General features: G+C 39.6%; 1 protein-coding gene across 1 annotated transcript in view; it reads left to right on the top strand.

Annotated features, from left to right (window-relative positions):
* LOC105921853 (zona pellucida like domain containing 1) overlaps window positions 1–12,783 on the top strand; it is a 63,296-nt gene that overhangs the window by 2,582 nt on the left and 47,931 nt on the right. The window contains exons 5-6 of the mRNA XM_012857699.3: window positions 1,904–1,976; window positions 2,470–2,567. Of these exons, the coding sequence (XP_012713153.1) occupies window positions 1,904–1,976; window positions 2,470–2,567 (171 nt within the window). The remainder of the gene's footprint in view (window positions 1–1,903; window positions 1,977–2,469; window positions 2,568–12,783) is intronic.

The following is a 12,783-nucleotide window of genomic DNA, read 5'->3' on the forward strand; positions in this document are numbered from 1 at the left end:
CACCTAGTAGCCTGAGGCCACCTATTTCCCGACCACCGCCCTAGTTAACTGTGGCTCCTACTTTTATACAACGACACCTGTTAATGTAAATCGACTGGTTATTTTTTTAGTGACTCAAAAGTCCCTAAGGGGTTTTTTTATTACCTTTTTGCTACAGGCAACCTTTTAAGACCTCCTAAGTAATCTTAGAAAAATTCACCATGTCTGATTTACAACCATTAAAGAACTCAATAACTGTTGACTCAATAATTGAATGTCCACAACTTCTAATACAATTTTATATGCTTCTGTAATTAGTATGCTTTAGCAGGGATTTAGTAACAGCATCATTAATCAACTTAACAAATCACAAATTTAAATTTAACCAACATCCTAACTCTTATCTAAGGCTGCTTACTCACATGTTCAGGAGAGACTTTTTTTAATTTAGAGGAGCAGACTGACCCATACCGCAGATGAAATCCCAAGGTGATTTTGATTTCTGGGTGAAGAAGTTGTCCAGCCGAAAAACTTTCCTCCTTTCAATGGCAACACTGACGTCCAATAGATGTCCCACTCACAAAGACTCATGTTTTGAGCCTCTGTTTTAATACCATTGACTGAAGTTCATCTCTTCTAACACCAATGGGTGCGACTCCCATCTCTGGAACATTCAGATTGTTTTCATCGACCAGTTCAAAACCACAGTGATTCTTCTTGACAGACTTTATTGATCATTGGCCCCAAATTGTGGAGGCAACTCGAAAAAATGGATCATCTGGTTTAGACTTGATGGTTCTCAGAGACAAAGTGCACCGTGTTCATCTTTTGGCCAGTTGATCTTTCGCTCTCGGGTCTTTTTCTTCTGCTCTGTGTTGCGTGTCTTCTGATATGAGAACTGAGCACCGAATACCTAAAACATGTCCCTTTTAAATGCTTTGTGAACTGTTAGGGGGTTGCAAAAGCTACCTTTACTGTGGTAACAGCAGAACATCTCCCCTTTACCTTGACAACAGGGAGTAGGTTAGTTGGGTCAAACCGTTTCGTTTCCTCTTTTTTGATCTGATCCTTGGCAACGGGCAGGCTACTTCCTCTTTTCCTCAGGCCGATTTCTGGTGAATAACAACCTTGTTCCTCTTTTCAACCTTTGCTGGATAACTCCAGCCCAGGGCTCTTTCAGTGCTCCTCCTGTTCCTCTTTGCACAGAGGCAGAGGTAGCGGTCCTGCTGCAGGGTTGGTCCCCCGCCTACGGCCTCCTCCACATCTGTTGATGTACTGGCCTGTCTCTTGGCAGCACCTCCATGCTCTGGACTTTATGCTGATAGACACAGCAAACCTTCTTGCCACGGCTCACACTGATGTGCCATCATGGATGAACTGCACTACTTGAGCCATTTGTGTGGGTTGTAGACTCCATCCCATGCTACCGCTACAGGGAAAGCACTGCCAGCATTCACAAGTGACCAAAATATCAGCCAGAAAGCATATGAACTAAGAATCGATCTGTGGCCACCCCCTGCAGAACTACTCCTTTATAATTGGGGGTGTCTTGCTAGTTGTCTTTATTTGTTTATGATGTTGCAGTTAATGAACAAAGAATACACTTCTTAGAAGAATAAAGTATTAAATCAGACCATAACCTGCTTTTTTAAAATTTGACAAACAAGGCACACACCAACACATGTCTATATATTTGAAGATGAACAGAGCTGTTTTTATATGAGAGAGATCAAATTAAATGATGGAATAACTTTAAATCTAAAGTGGCCAGAGATATCGAGACCAACAATGATTATGCATGTACTTTTGACTTTTAAGTCAAAAGTAGCTATTAAATAACATGGAAAAAATAAGACTTATGTGTACATCAATACAGTTGACGGTAGTTGAATAAAATAAAGTTCTCTGTGTTCTTTTACCAAAGGTCAGCTGCTGCAATCTCAGTGAAAGAAAGCAATGGTACTTTCATCAGCACGCTGAATCTGCTGCTTTACAATGTAAGGTCACAATAATTTTATTTCCTTTGTATTTTTATATTTATTTTTTATTTTTTGATACACTGTATATATGTGGACACACTCTATAAACCTTATGCACCTTTTCCTCCTTTTGGCACTTTCTTTGTTTATTCAGCCGATGTGTGACAAGTGAATTTCTCCAATGTGAGATCAATAAAGCCTATCTTATCTTAATAAATCTGTTGTTGTTGTTGTTGTTACTGCCCAGGTAAGTTTATTATGTTCAACTTTTTTCTTTTGTTGTAGATTTTTTGTGGGGAGTGCACATTCATTCATGAAAAGACAAGTTTCATAATCATTGTATGCATTAGGAGATGGTTGTATGATACATTTAATTCTTTAATTGGAGAAAATTATACAAAATTTGACTTTGACTAACATTGCCAAAACCAAGCTGTCAATTTGAAATGAACACTTAAATTCAGAAAATAATATTGCAAACATGGCTGAATGTGATTGTTCATGTTTATAGGACTCATCGTACATTCAGCAGCTGTCCGTTCCTGTGGCAGGACTGACCCTGAAGACCAGGGTGTTTGCAGCTGTCAAAGCCACTAATCTGGACAGGAGGTATTCGTACAGCATGCTTTGTTTCAACCTGATGCTAACATGGAACCTACAGGGAGTTTTCAACATGCCAACTACTATTTGTGGGAATTTCTTTTGCCAAACTATTTAAACAGTCTCATTTAAATGTAATTAACTTTATTGCAATGTTTTAGAAATAAAGATTCTCTCCAACCAGTCAACCAACATGAAAATTATCAGATTAGCCCTCATGTCATGGTTTCACGGTTGTCTGTGCCTCTGAAGTAGTTTGGTCTTTGATCAGCAACATCCCAAGTGACAATCCCAATCTGAAACCAAAGATAATTTGGAGAGGATCAGCCCCCTATGACCATGAAGTGGATCCATTTCCACAGCCATTCTGAAAAAAGTGGTTTCCAAAGTTGGAAACTTTGGAAACTTTGGAAACCAGTGTGGGCCATACAGGGTGTGGCCCACACTGTATGCACCGTTATACGAGGTGTGGATACAATGATCATCCTTATCTATAAAAAAATTTTTAATAAAAATTTAACAAGAGGTTGACAAGAAGTATATATTTAAATGATATAAAAAGTGGCTACAAAACTCACATATTGAATTTCTTTCATCATTATCGTGTGCAATTTTATTTATTTTAGTTTTTGCCTAATTCAAACAAATAAATACAAACTTTTTACCTGAGCACTTGCTTTTAAATTTGTATAAAAATTACTCATAACTGGTCTTTGAAGAAATAAATATGTAAGTTGTGATATTATTAATCAGAAAAAGTCATCTCTGTCTATAAATAAATGTTGCACAACGGGTTTGGTTTGGCTATGAGTAACTATTAATTGTGCCAATGGAAATTATTTACAAAGTTAGTCATTTTAAGCAAAATTACTAAGTCAAGGAACCACCTCGTTATCAGGAATACCTGCATGTTGAAGTTTGTCATTATAGAACAGTATATGGAGTATATTTGTGCTTTGACGTTGTCAAACAGAAAGCCCCACACACATATACAGAATAAACATCAACAACTTCTACCTAACCCAGTACCTAACTTCCACTTGAAATACTTCAGTCAACATACCATTTAATAAGTGTAGTAACATTAAACTTAACAATTAAAAGAACAAGGAAAAGTAATGAAACCATGAAAAAAAACTTTCAGTCAGAACAATGTTCAACAGAGCATACGGTGTTTCTGACCAAAAGCTCACATTAAAAAGTGAAATCTTTTGTTTGCTTTTGGAATATTTTCTGCTTCCAGCAACTTTACTAAGACATATCCAGGTTGAGCAGCAGACCTGCTACAATTCAGTAATGCTTGAAAAGATAATTTGCTGAATTAGATAATAACTGACTAATATTGCTTATAACTAATAATCAATTACTTTTTAGACAACTGATTTTTATTGTTGCGTTAACTAGCCATGGGGGTATATATAGCAATCCCCCAAAGTAACTTCATAAACCACTGATACAAACATTAATGTGTGTATGAGCACAAACGATGTGCTATAGCCAATTACAGCACAAACAGCACGAGCTGTTTTGTAAATATATAGCAGAACTAATGTTGGCTACCATCTTGACAGCAGCAGACCTTTAGCTTTAAGTACTAGCACCTGAGATAATGGAGACACAATTGAGCATGTTTATAAGGATTATGAGGACATATTATATGCAGGTTAGTGAGAGGAGATGAAGGGAAAACAGATTAAAAACAGATTGAGATCATGTCCAAGGAATAAATTTACTCTTTACCAGTCATTAACTTTGCAAAACAAATATGTAGCATTAGGCACAATGGCCTTAGTCTTAGACCTATAAAGACAACTGCACATTCACAATGTAAATTTAAGCAAATTTTCATTGACATTATACAAAACATTATATGAACATTATAAATGTATTTGTAATTTCTCTGGAATGTACAAACCAAAAATGATGTTGAATATGTACAGAAAAGTTATGTGTAACACCATGACGAGTGAAAGTATATGTATCAGCAGGATGTATAGCAACAATAGTGTGAAAAAGAGTTCCAAGTGTCCATGTAAATTTAGTGGTCAAAGTACACATTCTTAGAAAGTTCAGCCGGATGGGAGAGCTGCCACTAAAGCACAGGAAGGAGCCACAGTGTGCAGGGCTGTTAGCACTCAGGCCCTTGGGCATCACAACAAAGCAAAACATAATGAAACTAGAATCGTTCAACTTCTGAAGAAGTTGAAGAAGGCGCCCGCCTGGTGGTGCGCGTAACCGTCAAAGGCAAAGCTTCCGAGTTCCGTGGTCATAGGCTTTTATCACTTGGGGATTTTAAATCAAATCTTCTGAGTGTGAAAAGGATTTGTCTTCGTCAAAACCAGCCGACAGGAGAAAGTCTGCATCCAAGCAGCATGGAAAATTGGTGTTATTAAAACATGATTAAATACTTCAATGTAGCATGAAAAAATGAAATATGTGAATAAAAATGTTAAAGGCATTACAGACTACTAAAGGAAGTACAAACTCTGTGAAGCAGAAGTTGGTGAGACCTTCCTAGAGCTACTTCCGGTTAGCAACATGCTAAGCATTAGCCGCTAACATGGTTGTGTCCAGTATCACCGGGTGATTGTACTCTGTTAGTTTGGTCCAAATCCTGTACTGGGAAGTTCCTCAAAAAGGGTGCCAATACTTAATGTCACCAAAGCTCACCAAAGGCCATGTGTCAGATCAGCCTCCTTTAGCAACTAAGCCTCACCAATGTTAAAGGCATTACAAACTACTAAAGGAAGTACAAACTGTGAAGCAGAAGTTGGTGAGATCTTCCTAGAGCTACTTCCGGTTAGCAACATGCTAAGCATTAGCCGCTAACATGGTTGTGTCCAGTATGACCGTGTGATTGTACTCTGTTAGTTTGGTCCAAATCCTGTACTGGGAAGTTCCTCAAAAAGGGTGCCAATACTTAATGTCACCAAAGCTCACTAAAGGCCATGTGTCAGATCGGCCTCCTTTAGCAACTAAGCCTCACCAAATCTGGGCCCAGAACTCAACATTTGACAAAAATGGTGTGTAGTGCCATTTCCCACAGGTGAGTGGTGCTGTATTGGCCGGGGGGTAGTTCTTGCTGTTGCAATTTTTTCATCATTCATTTATTTATATCAGTTGTTCAAATTATTTATTTGTTACTTGTAAAAAAGAAAAAAAGTATTCGGTACCCCAAGCGGGTTGCGAACCTGCGACCTTTGGTGCACCAGCCCAACACCTAAACCCCTGTACCAAAAAAATGTGCCATGCTAAGCTCTGTATTATTGAGAGGTCGACTGTGTCTAGGAAGTGGTTTTGAGAAGTGGTTTTTGGTTAATTTTGTCACCACGGTAACTTTAAATGGCGTCAAGTACAAATAGCACACTTCGCGGCGTCGAGACGCACGTTTTGGTATATAGTTTGTGGGGGTACAGCCTACGGTTCGGGCTGTATTGACGGTGACGGAAGAATAAAAAGCAATAACTAGAAAAATTTCTGAAGAAATTTAGCAAGGCGCCTGCCACTTGGTGCGTACCATACCGTCAGAAATAGCAACAGGAAGTAACACTGCGAATTTCAGCTGCCTACGGTCTTCACAGCCCTCGCAGCGGCCGTTGAAAGGTGCCATGTTAAGTCAATGGACCTCCTAGGAGCCTCTTGCAAGCAGCGTTGTCATGGAGACTCAGTGAGAGCTGCAGCCCTCTCTGTCTGTAAAGGCAGAAGAACTCTGGCTAAGCAGCAGTTGGTAGGACCTTCCTAAAGCTATTTCCGGTTAGCAACATGCTAACTGTTAGCCGCTAGCATGGCTGTGTTCAGTATCAGCGGGTGATGTTACTCTGTTAGTTTGGTTGAAATCCTGTACTGAGAAGTGCCTAAAAAGGGAGAAAATCCTAAAATTCACGAAATCTGTCAAGCAGAAGATTGTACAGGCTTCCTAGAGCTACTTCCGGTTAGCAATATGCTAACCGTTAGCCGCTAACATGGTTGTGTTTGGTATCACTGGGTGAGTGTACTCTGTTAGTTTGGTCCAAATCCTGTACTGGGATGAGCCTCAAATAGGGAGAAAAAACGTCATTTATAACGTTGCCATGGTAACTCAAAATGGCGGGTGGTACAAAAAAATACTTCATGGGATCAGCACACATGTTTTAATATACACACTGTGGGGATTATAATACAAAACTCTAAGTCCCCCACACCGGGAATCGATCCCACGATCTCTTGCATGCTAAGCCTGCACTCTCCCTCTGAGCTATACTGTAGCGCCATATAAGGGCATGCAGTATTGGGACCATAAGGGGTTTGGTCCCCCATTGAAAAACATTGGATGTTTGACACCTCATAGCTTGGAGATGCTTTATGCCACGTAGCCCAAATTTCTTGTGGAGCTTTCGCTCTAAAGGAAGAACATACTCTGTTAAGCAGAAGTTGGTGAGACCTTCCTAGAGCTACTTCCGGTTAGCAACAGGCTAACTGTTAGCCGCTAACAACATTGTGTTCAGTATCACCAGGTGATTGTACTCTGTCAGTTTGGTCCAAATCCTGTACTGGGAAGTGCCTCAAATAGGGGTGCCAATACTTAATGTCACCAAACGTGACAAAAGTTCATGGGACAGATTGGCCTCCTTTAGAAACTCAGCCTCACCACATCTGGGCCCAGAACTCAACATTTGACCAAAATGGTGTGTAGTGCCATTTCCCACATGTGGGTGGTGCTCTATTGGCCAATTGGGTCGTGTCTGGGCATCATGCCAGGTCCTGTTGGAAGCAAAGACCCAATAGAAAAGCATGTAAAATCCAAAATGGGACAGTAAACTGACACATGGCTGAAAGTCACGTGAAAATTTTAAAATGTTAAGAGGAAGTGACTGTGCGAATTTCAGATTTCTACATTAATCACAGCCACTGCAGTGAGCGATGAAAGTTGCCATTGTATCTCAATGGAGCTTTTTCCTCTGGCCCTCAGAGTTCCGTCGTCATGGAAACTCACTCACACACCTGCAGCGGCCGAAGTGCAGACACTTTGGTCACAATAAGTCCCATTGGATTATAATGGAGAACTTTGCCTCGAACAACGCACGATTTCTCCGGAACCGTAAATGGTAGAGACGTAATTTTTTCTGTGTTTATTTCGTAACGGATAGGGGAAGAAGACTTGCTATCGGTTTTTGCTGGAAAAAGTTTAATAAAGGCGTAAAAAATTATGATCTAAAGGACATTTTTATGAAATTTCAGAAATCCTCTGAAAATGGTCCCGAACAAATCGCTGTAGCTCAAAAAGTATAAGAGATATCAAAATAATTCTTTCACCATGAGTATCAGCACGCTTTTGAGGACCATGAAGCTCATTTTTATGTTTGTACAAAAATCGGTGTAGACACAGCGACGATGTAAATAAGTGGTTGATGTGGGAAAATGCAGCTCCAAAGCGTTTTTAGGATTTTGCACATTCGCTACTCCCGAACAAATTGTTCCTGCGGAAAAACCGTAAGAGTTATCCACAAAATTCCTTTTTTGTGAGTGCCAGAAGGGTTGGGACATTCATGTGTGAAAGTCTCATGCCTGTAAATAAAACGGTTTAGGAGTAGCGACGATGCGAAAACATGTGATGTTTTGGATTTTCAGACGTCATTTTTCAAAACCGCTCCATAGGAAATGAATGGGGGAGGTTTCGGGTTTGTGTCGGTCTGAGGTGATTTGCGAAAAATCTATAAATGCCACACCAATGAGGGTTACATTTCCCGAATCCTGACAAAAATACCTACGTTTTGATGTATAATTTGTCTACATAGAGTGAAAATTGAGTGAGTAAGGTCAAGTTGTTCAGAGTTTTGAAATCTTTAAAAAAGCTAGAGTGGCCCACTCTAGCGGTTGGAGAATTCCGTCATTGACTTTCATTGTAAACGATGATTTTGCTGATTTTTGGACATGAGCTTTGAGGAGTAACTGTGAGGAGACGATATAAGATATCCACATCCCGTTTTCACTTCTGAGTAGGTCACAGATATATCTACAAACTGGAAGTTAAACGGTGTTCGTAGGTGAAAGCATGACGACACAGTACAGCGTTGAAAATGGTCATTTGGAGGCTTTTTTGAGGTTTTCTTTCTACCCGACTCCATTGATTAATATGGGTTTTTTGGGGGGTGGTTTTTCGCTAATTTTGTTGCCATGGTAACTCGAAACCCTGATAAAAGTAGTAGCACACTATTCCCGACCGAGCCGCACGTTTTGGTACCTATATCGTGGGGGTGCACGCTACGGTTCGGGCCGCATTAATCGTGGAATAATAAAGAATAATAATAAAGAGTCCGTTTAGAGGTGAATAGTAATAGGTGCCTCCATGCATTTGCATTGGGAGGCAGTGCTGTGCTTCGCACAGCACTGCCTCCTCATTGCAAATGCTATGGCAGGCGCCTAATAGTAATATTAAAGAAAACCTTATTAGGTGCATAGCATAAGGCCTCCGCCATGCATTTTCAATGCATAGGCGGGCGCCTAATAAACAATATTTCAATCGCTTATTTCTGCCCAGAGTCACTACTTCTTAATGTGACTTTTCTGATGAAAAGTGGAGGGTTCAACGCATCCAATGCAGCAGTTGTGTGGTGGCCACTCTCGATCTTGCGGCTGGAGTAGCTGATTACCCTGTACTGGTACGCTCGTTCGGCACACAGAGTAGAAGTTTAAGTGTGGTTGTTAGACAATGTTTTCCTTAGAATTTCAAATATTTAAAAAAAAATTAGACAATAATTGGACAAAAACAAAATTGCCCGTCACTCCTGGGAGTGACCGAAGACACTGACTAATGGCTTTTATTGCCACTGTGGAGAAGACCCAACTCACGGGACACATCAGAAACAGCAGCATTTCAAATCGAGCTGGTGGATCGCTTGCTTCTGTTAAAGAATGGGTACACCGGCCTGCTCCTACATATCTATTGAAAACCCATCTTATCCCAGTTCCAGATTTGACAATAAATGAGGAAAGCATTGATCAGAGGTAAAACATTGTAATATGCATATTTAATTCATAGAAATTAAACATGGAGACAGAGTTTACATTACCAATCAAGATGATTTCACCGCGCGATAGAGAAGTCTGTCTAAAGTAAGTTTTGGAAAAACATTCTTTTTATCAACTTTAGAGCCCCTCCTGCAAAGCTTAGCGGGAGGATGATTGACCCCCTCTCCTTCTGCCTCCCCCGGGGGGCAATAAAACGCCCTGTTATTCTACCCAGCAACAGAGGGGAGACACCCCTTCTACCTGACTAAGATATTTTCTTAACAATCTCCCTCTGTTTTGATCCTAACAGATCAAACTAATAACTAGGCTAAACTAAGTCCATGTCTTGAAACCATTAAACAAAGTGTAAATGAGAAGATGCAATATTGTAACCCACTGTCCCCCACTGTCACTGTTGGCGACTTATGAAATCAAATTAAGTTCAAATTTACCCCTTAAATGTAATATAACCCAAGTATAAGCTAATAAGCTACTAAACCTATCTGAATCTCAAGAATTCTAGAATTAAGAAAAGTAAGCACCTTTATCAGGGAGGTGCAAGGCTAAGATAACTGTGCAACTACCAAGAAGCTGTTATATGAACTAAATATGACTTTAAGAGTACTAACCTAGATTAGCAAGATGTCTTTTTAGAAATTAATATAACCTGTGAAAGCACTACACTCAGATCAAACCACAGAATAAAGACCAGATTATCATGCAATGCAAAATCAAGATTCTAACAGTACTAATATGTGACATCTTAGGAATATGTAACTTATAAGACAAATACAGTGATTACAAAATTCTCTTTTTTGTACACAATGCATTCAATTGTTGTCATGATGTCTTGCGTCTCAGAGATGTCTTCTCCTCGCCCTTAAAGATAATGGTTTATAGAGTCATTGTTCCAACCGCGATCTCCACACAGCTGTATGTGAATAATTTTATTAAAAATAAAAAAACAGAAACAAAATAAAAATTAAGCTGCCTCATCCATGAGTGGCAATCGGCACTTCAAATGGCTCCAGTGATCTTTCCTTGAACCCTCTGTGTTTGGCACACTCAGCTCCACCATCTGATGGGCCCCTGATCCTTGGCCCCCACATCCGTCTTCCGATGACCTTAGCGCGCACTCCTTCGAGGTCTGGGATAGGTGGACCCTCCTTCATATTCCTGGACCCTCCTAATTTTATGTCTCCAATACAACCTGAAACTTACACGACAATCTTTTAGATATCAAATGTCGTGTGCTACCTGTAATTCCGGAGGTTGACTTCGGTCCCGAAAAACTCCTTTCAGTCATATGGAATTGTATCCTGTAATTAAATTAACTGAACACTCCCACAAGAAACAAACTTCAAAGCTTTTTACCCCATTTTCAATTTGGACTGTACACAGATTTTAGCCAATTGTGTTTAGAATCCCAATTAATTCTTACCACCTTCCATTGTTCCATCTTTACCCTATGGGAAACCTATTTTAGAAATGTAATAGTTAATGAGACACTTTATCACAGTTTCACTGTCCTCTTCTTCCGTGGGCCTGATTGTCCTGTAAGAGAATGCACTGAAGCACAAATACTTTGACCTCTGGTGGGGATCGCCATGTCTGTAAAATCAAAAATTAGTTAATGCGGTTTTGAAATCAAAGTACATTTATCCTGTAAGAATGTCAGCATGCTCTTTTGGATTTAAAAAATTACCAGACATTGCACACAAAACTTCTCAGCACGCTGTATGTCACCAATCCATTAAACTCTGTAACCTCTGCTCCAATTTCAGATGTCCACTCCGTGTGCTGTGAAAAAGTTCCTATTTTTAATCTGAGAGAAAAAGCAAACCCCCATGTTGTTCACCTATCGTTCTATCAAGTGTTCAAACCCTGATCCAGTTAACTCCAACACGAGATATGCGGCTTTGAATCCTATTTAAACAGGGTCTTCAATAGAAGTAGGTTAGATATACATTAAGTTACCCTCTGTTTTTCTCAGTTTTTCTATGTTATTTAACATTTACTTATTGTACTGCTAAAACTGTGGGCCCGTTTCTATAACCCATCTGTTTAACCCTTCAAGGACCCCCGAGGGGGTTGAGCTAACCCCTTCTATAGAGTCTTTCTCCAGCAGATACGCGCTTTCTGACACTTTACCCATTAAATCAAATTTATGGTCCCGGCCTGTTTCTTAGGAGTCGACTAAATCAACATTCAGAGCCATGGGAGAATTCTTTCGGGGTTTTTTTAAACAACCGTCATCTAATTTACAATGCAGAGTACTAACCTCCCATGGGTTCCTGCAAAAGAACCCTTCATCCAGGTTAATTAACGGTATCCCTTTTACATTTTGTGTAGTTTTTTGTATTTTATCCTATTTTCCCTCCTTGGAACAAAAATAATTTTGTTACAAAAACATCAACCGAGAACAGTATATGGTCGTCAAGTGGAGACAATTTAACTGCAAACACTTGTCTTTCTTAAAGTAGGAAAACCCTTCCCTTTATCCTGAATCCAAATCAGAATATAATTCAATTTCATCATACCATGTATCTGCAGAGGTCCTTCAAAGGTTGTGTAAGATCAGTGTACCCAAATGACTTCAGACTGATGGCCTCAGTTTCACACAACAAGTCGGTGTTGTGAGAATGCTGGATGTTCCAAGTTATTTACATACTGAGACAGGATAGTGTATATGGGCAAAATACATATAAAACATTGTGTTTAACTTGAATAAAACACCTGGTAATATAGCAAAATGCTGGTGAATATCCGTTTATCACTGCTGGGAACTGTTACACGTAAAATAGAAAGATCTCAATACTTGTGAGCTGATAAGGAATAACCTAAAAGATTGTTTAACCTAAAAAGTGTGTTCGTTAAGGAATAATATTTGGTTAAGAAACAAGACGTCTCACCCAGAGCACCACTTGTGCACACCAGAGAGGCCTGTGTAAAAAACCTCTCTCCCCAGGAAATCCAAAGCTGATAACAACTCCCAGTTTGTAAATTTATGGCATGCACTAGTAAACCCAGAGAGGCAACTCAACTGTGACCCTAAATGTAAGTGGAGCACGTGAAAGTATTCCCACCCCAGTGGATTTTCTGCCCATAATTGTGATGGTAAAGTACACCTGCTGCTGTTTAATTGTGTACATAACAAAAATGAATAAACATGAATATATTGTCAAAACCGCAAACCTGTGCACTGGGATACGCTCAATTGGCTGCCTTAGGAAATTAT

This window comes from Fundulus heteroclitus, unplaced genomic scaffold (genome assembly GCF_011125445.2).
Source record: "Fundulus heteroclitus isolate FHET01 unplaced genomic scaffold, MU-UCD_Fhet_4.1 scaffold_336, whole genome shotgun sequence".
Classification (NCBI taxonomy): Eukaryota; Metazoa; Chordata; class Actinopteri; order Cyprinodontiformes; family Fundulidae; genus Fundulus; species Fundulus heteroclitus.